Below are 8,606 nucleotides of genomic sequence, written 5' to 3'. Positions count from 1 at the left end.
GCAATTTATCCAGAGCTGATCCCTCCATTATTTTATTATTATTTTTTTTTTATTATTATTATTATTATTATTATTATTATTTTATTATTATTATTTTTATGTATTTATTTTTTTATTTTATTTATTTATCTATTTTCTTTTCTTTCCCCTCAACAAATTCAATATCCTTCAACATGCCTGCTCAATACCCCTTATTACAATGACACCCCCTGTCCGTTGTCTTGTCTTGTCTTAGGTTGTTTGCTTTGTAACTGCCCCTTATTGCATACAGTTCTGTAATTGTCAAACTACCATGTCCCATACTGTCCTGTACTTGTTTAATGTTTGTTTAATGTGTGCATAAATGTTCAATAAAAAAATTAAAAAAAAGAAGATCAGTTTCATCCAATCTCTCCTACAATTGAGTCTTCTGAGAAAAATGCTCAGAACTAGCAGCCTCCCCTCCTCTCCATTTTCTTCATCTGAGTGCCTGCAATCCACAGGATGTAGTTTATTTTCACTTGCATGCACTTGTTTTATTCTCTCTCTCTCTCTCTCTCTCTCTCTCTCAGTGGGTCGAGTCGTCCCCACCCTGACGGTGCTGCCCCCCTCCAGCGTGGAGCTGCAGCAGGGGAAGGCCACGTTCATGTGCCTGGCCAACAAGGGCTTCCCCTCAGACTGGAGGCTGGCCTGGAAGGTGGACGGCAGCAGCAGCAGCAGCAGCAGCTGGGAGGAGAGCAGGAGCCCCGGGGTGCTGGAGAAGGACGGCCACTACAGCTGGAGCAGCACCCTGAGGCTCCCTGCAGACCAGTGGGGGAAGGTGGGCTCTGTGACCTGTGAGGCCACCCAGGGCTCCCAGTCTCCGCTCTCAGAGACACTGAGGAGAGACCAGTGTTCCCAGTCCTGACCTGACTCACTGGGACTTCTGCTACTGGTTTTACTCTGCTACTGCTCTCAGTGTGCACTCAGCACTGTAGTCTCTCTCTCTCTCTCTGTCTCTCTCTCTCTCTCTCTCTCTCTCTCTCTCTCTCTCTCTCTCTCTCTCTCTGTCTCCAGACTCATTACATCTTTAAATAGTAATGTTTTCTTCCTCGCAGTATGCCAATATTCTTAATATGTTAAGACAATAAAGATCTATTCACAAAATCAGCTGTGTTTACATGGTATCCATGTGTCCATGTGTATTTTTTATTATATAATTCATTAATTCTGTGACAGCAACATGACAGTGACTGTGTTTACCAGTGCTATGCTAAAGACAGGCAGGAGCTAGGTGTGGATATAAGGATATAAGGATGAAAGGAGGCCATTTTCATTTTTATTTCTCATCACTGGTTGTATGACTGGAGCAAAATTGTTTTCATTTATTCTTTTTCAAATTTCTCTATATGGTTACACCTAGATAGATAATCAAATGTTAACCCAATGATCCCTAATTGACAAAGTGTTCTGTTAGTAAGGCTTCTTCATCTAGAAAATATGCTGAGTCTTTGTAATAAATATACAAAAGTAGTAAAATAAATTTCAGGATTAGAAATAAAAAGCAGGATATTGTCAGCATAAAGGGATATAACATGAGTGTGACCTTCAGTTTTGACCCGTGAAATATTTACATATGTGTGTTCTGGCTCTGCAAAGGGTTCAAACACTGAGACAAATAAAAGTGGTGACAACAGACAGCCTTGCTGTGTCCCCCTTTCAATTTAAAAGCTAGAAGACCTCTTTAAAAATTAAAAGGAAGAATTATCACTGACAGAGGGTTGTTCAGTTTTCTGACCTGAGGCTGAATGGAGCACAACAAGTCAAGTGTGTGTTTGTGTTTGGATTGAACCAGTCTTCCCAGTCCAGGTTTTAGAGGGTGGAGAAGGAACAGCTGAATGGTTGGGAAGTTGACTTTCAACAGATTGGAGGTCAGCATGGGGAGGTCAAACATGAATAGAGATGGATTGACACGCACTGAAACAGCCAAGAAAATGTATCTCCACTTCATAAATAATGTCAAATTAATTACATTTAGACTCACTGAAAATAGTTTACATTGAATCTGTTCAATTCTGAGGTTGGGAGAATTGTTTTGCTAAAGGACTCTCGGTATGTTTGTCCTAAAATATGATACATTGAAATAATATTGAATTACACAATTCTTTAAATTGTCTTTTCTTTTGCTGGAGAATTGGAATGAGTTGGAATTTGTGGAGTATTTTTGGAATTTATTTGATGTAATTCTGCACTGAGTTTGAGATTGAGATTGTTTAACAAATTTTTAGGGTTAGGGTTTGAAGTAGAAAATAACAGTAGTAGAAAATAAATTAGAAAATGATAATAAGTTAAATGACGAAGAACCTCTTAATATGTATTATTAAAATTGCAAATCAAGTATCAATGTCTCATAATCTGTTTTAAAATATCTTGCTTCATGACAGTTGAAATTCTATATTTAAAATGTGTTTGACTTTGAGTGAAGTGTTAGACTTACTGTAACGTTAATCCTGTTTCAAACCAAGTTTCAACAATGTGATCATTAAAACTATATTACAAATTAGTTTTCATGATGAAAATGTAATTATTGTATACTATTATGAAGTGGTTTTTTAGTCAAACCTCTAATGTTTTAGTTTCTGTGCAGCTGTTGAGTCAGATCAGTTCCTCTCCAGCTGAGGGAGGTTTTTCTTCGACGTTGTATCACTGTGTGAGCGGGTCGCTTTTACTCTGCAGACAGTAGTAAACTCCTGTATCTTCAGTCTGGACTCCACTGATGGTCAGAGTGAAGTCAGTCCCAGATCCACTCCCACTAAAACGATCTGAAACTCCAGACTGACGGCTTGTAACAGAATAAATCAGGAGTTTAGGAGCTTCTCCAGGTTTCTGAAGGTACCAGCTGAGGTAGCCACTAACACCTGAACTGGTTTTACATCTGATAGAAACAGTCTGTCCTGGTTCAACAGACTGAGATTCAGGAGAGTGAGTCACAATGATTTCTGCTAATGAATCTGAAAAAATATCAAAACAGAGGAGAAGGGTTATTGAGACAAATACAACTTGGAGAAAGATGATCAATTTCAAAACAGAAGCGTATCATTTCTTTAACATGGAGAATAGATGGAAGAAGGTAAATGCTGGTTGTTTCAGTGTTTCTCCATCATAGCAGAACATCATTCTGGTAAACCTGGTTACATCCTGAATCCTGAAACAAAGTTTTCAGAAGAGAGTCTCACCCTGAACAAGGAGCCCCAGGGTGCCCAGCAGTAGAATCTGTGACATCATCATTGTGCTGGTGGCGTGTCAGTGTCTCTGAAAGGCCTGGACAGCCACTGATCAACACTGGCCTCTTAACGGGTGGAGAGCAGAGAGGCAGGACAGATATGCAAACACACACACACACACACACACACACACACACACAGAGAGAGAGAGTCAGTGAAGTGTAGCTGTTCTGAGCATATAATTTCTCCCTCAGTGCTGGGAGCATTGACTATTTACATTATCTTCATGTTCAGTCAGGAACACTTTCGTCATAGATTTAACCATTTATTGCAACAAATGGAAATACAGTTATGCTTGGCGCTGATGGCTTCGCTCTTTAGATGCTCCCTGGATTAGCCAAGCAGCATGCTAAGCCAAAACAGGGAGCGCGATGCAGAAAACCCCCCAGGGTGTACAAGAGTGGGCCCAAAGCAAGACACTGAATAAATTAACCATTGAATTTTAACCTTTGAGTCATGTTAAGACTCTTAACTAGAAAGGTGGAGGCTGGGGTGGTGGAGGCAAAGCTTTGCCAGCAGCAGCAGCGTTTAATAAGACAGCATTGTTGTTGCAAGGATCAGTGTAGAAGGGAGTCATATTTAAATGGACCGCCTTGATGTGAGAATGGGCTGTGATTGGTGTATGACTGATTAGAAACGCTGATTCGATCAGCAGGCTGTCAGCTGATTACAGCTGGGGTGTATGACTTTCGTGTCCTGCATGAACTAACGCGATGCTTCATTTCAGTCAGGAACACTTTCGTCATAGATTTAACCATTTATTGCAACAAATGGAAATACAGTTATGCTTGGCGCTGATGGCTCCGCTCTTTAGATGCTCTCTGGATTAGCCAAGCAGCATGCTAAGCCAAAACGGAGCGTGATGCAGAAAACCCCCAAACAACGGAACCCAACGGCAAGCCTAGAAAAATGCCCATGCTAAGCATCAGCCAGACTATGGAAAAATATATGTGTAGCAGCAAGCCTGCTGCAGACCTCAGAAGTTCATAATATTAAGAACAAGGATGCAAGCATACATCCTGAAAGAGGTCGTACTACGGTTATGTGAAATATCTATGTGAGCAGCAAGCCTGCTGCAGACCTCAGCTATTACGTACTGCTTCTTGGGAGGGATGCAAGCATGCATCCCGAGAGAGGTCATACTACCTAAATCAGAGCAGTGAAACCCAGCCAACCACTTTCAAATGCAGCATTTTATTCACAAAATAAGGTACAAATGTCCGTCTCCTCAGGTATTAGCGCTCATAGCCTTCTGAGCTGAGATAATCTAATTTACTCCCGGGTGAACGTAACGTTCGTAAGCTGCTGAAGACCAGCGACCCATCGCTTTCAGAGTGGATGCTGGGACCAAGGCAGCAGCGGAGGTAGCCACACCGATGTGGAAGGAGTGAGAGGTGTACAGCTGAGAAGGGAGTCCACATCATTTGCAGAGGAGACGGAGGCGGGTGGTGAACCATGACCTTGACATAGCCTTTCCTTTGTCGGTCAGGAACAAGGGTTCGTCCTGCCTCGTGCGAGGATGCCATTGCAGGTACCGGGTCATAGAGGATAGAGGACAGAAAGCAGTAGTTTAGTTTGAGAGATAACAACAGTTGAACCTTTACCTTCCCTGTCTGTTTTAGAATGTTTAAGGTGGATGGAGTACATGTGAGCATTCACAGTGATATCACAAATGGTAAGATCATGCAAAGGATCGAAAGAGTCTGAACTAGTTGTATATTCACCACACCTGAGGAACCCATAAAATGCAGTGAAGAAAACAGCTTCCAGTAATAAATCTGCATGTGATCCAAAACACCCCTGCCTTAGGTGAGACACCAGTTTGTGCACTAGAGGAAGTGAGAAGGGAAGGCGCTTATCATTGCTTCCTGGATGCTCTTTTTTTAGGCCGTTGAAGAGGAGGCGAATGGAGGGGTTCCCAAGCAGGCTACATACTGAAGGATCTGCACATCTTAAATGAAACTGAATACCTGCTACAAATGCTTTGATGGAAGAAGGTTCCATTTTATGGGATTTAAAGCAATGAACAATAAAAGCACAAATCATAGAGATGTTAACAGGCATGACAGGAACAGAGAAGGCTGCGCAGAAGGAAGTGAAATAGGTCCATGCTGAGTCATACATTTTTATTGTAGACTTTGCCAGTCCAAGTCGCATAAAATGGGATGCAGAGTTCATGTAGGACTGAAGAGTGCCTTCTAGTCTAGGACAGTTTGGGCGAAGGAAGGGCAACGCAGGCTTTGAGGCGCAGCATGGGGGCAGAGGATTCTGAATTCCTGGAATTTAAATCGCGACAAAGAGTCAGCAATCTTATTATCCAGACCGGGTAGGTGCGCTGCGCGGATAGTGAAATTGCCCATAACACATCACCATGTTAGTCGTCTAACAAATATGTTAATAAAGGGAATAGAAGAGCGACCTTTATTGATGATATTAACAGTTGCCTCGTTATCGCAGAAAACTCCAATTTGTTTCCTAGACCATAGGTTGCCCCAGAGAATGCATGCAACAACAATGGGATATAACTCTAAGAGGGCGGTAGAATGTAAATCTGAGGGAAGAGCGAGCAATTCTTTTGGCCAAACGTCAGCAAACCATTGATCGTTGTAGATCCCCCCAAAACCAATGGAAGGAGCCGCATCGGTAAAAGTTTTGAGGGCGACTGACGTTTCTGCATTATCGTTGTAGAAAAAAGATATGCCGTTCCAGTTATCGCACAGCAATGACCAAAATCTAAGGTCAGATCTACAACCTTCATCTAAAGTGACAAGATTGTGTAGTTTATCCATCGTTTTTGAGAGGTCCAACAATCTAGATACAAATAATCTGCCTTGGGGAATAATTCTCATGGCAAAGTTAAGGTGGCCTAATAAAGACAGCAATTCACGTTTAGTAATAGACACCACATCCAACGCCCTTTCATGACTTCTCGAATACGAACCAACTTCTCAAGAGGCAGTGATGCTTGCATAAGGTTGCTGTCCAATGTGATGCCTAAAAATTCGATCACTTTCAGTGGGCCTTGGGTTTTTTCTGCAGAGACAAATGGCAATTTGCAGTTATTCAACAGTATCCAACAAAGCGCTTCTGAAAGGGTATTGAAAATGCAAGGGCTACTACGACAGCCGAAGGTTAGTCTGACCGGAAAATACACTTTATTTCGCCATTTAACGCCAAAAAGGTGCCACTGCGACGGATGGAGCGGCATGACCTTGAAGGCGTCTGTTATATCGGCCTTCCCTAACCATGCACCTTTACCTGCTAGCTTGATGAACTGAATTGCATTATCGACAGTTGCATAGAATAGGGAAAACGGCGCGAGAGGTATGAGGCTATTAATACTTGGAGCACTATCGTCATGAGGGGCTGACAAGTCTATTATCATACGCTATTTTCCTGAATATTTCTGAGTTGCTATGCCGATAGGATTAATGCGGAATTTGGAAAAGGGGGGACTATCATAAGGCCCGATCATGAAGCCCTTCTCGACCTCTTTAGCCAGTAACTTGTCCACAATTTCTGGTTCTTACAGACATGGGATACTTTTGGAAGAGAAGATAAGCCAGCAAAAAAACCTTGAACCAAACCAGTAATTAGATAATTAACAAAACAACGATTTGGATGCTTCTCCAAATCTTTGCCAAGCTCTGAGACGCTGACAGGTGTAGATGGTTTATTCATTTCTTTTTCACAAGACGAGTGCGGCGGGGACACACAGACCTGGGGTGGCCGTCTCCACAATAACTGCAAGCATGTATGAATCTACAGTTAGAGAATCTACATACATTCTCGTTAAAATTTATGCAAAGAGGGGTATGAAGAGAGTTATTCTTAGAAATCATCTTTTCACTGCTCCGTTCCTCATTTTTTAGAACCTGTACGGGCTGAGATTGCTTCTGAGTCACAGTTTTTGGGCAGATGCTCACTGTGTGCGAAAAAGACCCACACGACACAGGAGAGGGCCTGATGCCCTGTGAAGTGTCTGCTAATAAGAGCCAGATCAACAGAGGACCAGTCCAATGTTTGGTTAAATTTTTGAATGTACAATGCCGCCTTTGCCGAGAGTGCCCCCGTAAGACATTGCCAGGTCAGATATGATAGCCAAATATGTATCCAGTTCAATCTACGTTCTGGATAAACTTCACATATGATGTCTCTGTAGTCGCCAAAGGCAACGTTAAACTCAGCCACGGTCAGATTTTTTGACAGTCTGGGATCGCTTTCTTTGAGGACAACTGACCCCTCTCCACAGTCTACAAGACGTCTGTCAGATATTTCAGCAGGATTTTTACCAAATTAATGTCATTACCTGCAAGGATTTGATTCCTTAGCTGAGGAGAAACCGCAGCGGTGGGTGGAAAGAATGGCACTCCTGTTGAAGCTGCGGGGACTGCAGTTCCCAGCGTTCTGTGCAGCGTGACGTCAGTTGGGAGCACACCGACTGCTGTGGTCGAAGCTGTAGCAGTAGACGGACCTGGAGTTGAAAATTGCGGAAGGGAGTTGGAGTGGTTTTCCACAACTTGGAGGGGGACATCCATCTCGCTGAGGGAGGACTGGATGTTGATCAGGGCGGCGAGGACCGGGTCTTCATCCTGATGGTCGGCGTATGATTGGAGTCTTGCTCTTTTAGCATGGGTGCTAGCTTTAGCAGAAGTAGAGGCATTAGCATTAGTGTTAATCGAAGCAGCGGGGCAAGGGCAGTTCTTCTTCTTTGATGAACTTTTCTTGGAGATAGAAGAAGGAGCGACGGGAGGATCTGCGGCCTGATCCGGAAGATTTGCCAAGAAAAACTGAAAAAGCTCTTCATCACTGGCCCCCAACGGAGCGGAGATATTGCGGCTATAGAGAGCTTCGAGGATCTTAATGACTGGCCAGTTTTTAATGGATGGAGGACAGCTGAGACAGTCTTCAGAGGCCGACAGTATCCACGACAACACACTGTCCCCTGGACCTTTGTTCCGAAGTAAACACACAGATGTACCCCGTAGTTATTTTAAGTAGGTCTACCCCAAAATTATAAAGGAGTAATGTAGTTTGCCTGTGTGTTGGTAATAAGATCATTTTGAAATAAAATCACATCAGATTTATTAAGTGCTGAAAAAATATAATAACTACAGTATTCTCTACAGTTCTCTCTAAATTCCTCCCAAACTTCCAGATTATTCCCCTTATTCCATAACTTCACATCTTGTTCCCCTGTACCTACATATATGTATTGGTACGTACTGTACTGGTACACCGTTAGTACAAAAGATTACACCGTAACTCTGGAGTAATTACGCTGTACGTTGCGGGCTGTAATCTAAAGTGTTACCAATAAATCTTTACTAAAGGATACAAATTTTAAAGATAAAATTTGGCAAG

The 8,606-nt window shown here is 42.5% G+C and overlaps 1 gene segment (V, D, J or C); it reads left to right on the top strand.

Annotated features, from left to right (window-relative positions):
- Positions 1 to 625: 625 nt before the first annotated feature.
- On the top strand, positions 626 to 1,026 carry LOC139639476 (Ig kappa-b4 chain C region-like). The segment is given in 1 exon segment: positions 626 to 1,026. A coding segment is annotated over 1 exon segment (261 nt).
- The last annotated feature ends 7,580 nt before the right edge of the window (positions 1,027 to 8,606 follow it).

This window comes from Centroberyx affinis, unplaced genomic scaffold, assembly GCF_046629955.1.
Source record: "Centroberyx affinis isolate AG114_WGS23_722 - 3 ecotype Tasmania unplaced genomic scaffold, CSIRO-AGI_Caff_v1 ptg007339l_1, whole genome shotgun sequence".
In the NCBI taxonomy this organism is placed as follows: Eukaryota; Metazoa; Chordata; class Actinopteri; order Beryciformes; family Berycidae; genus Centroberyx; species Centroberyx affinis.
This window is presented reverse-complemented; position numbering and strand designations above follow the sequence as displayed.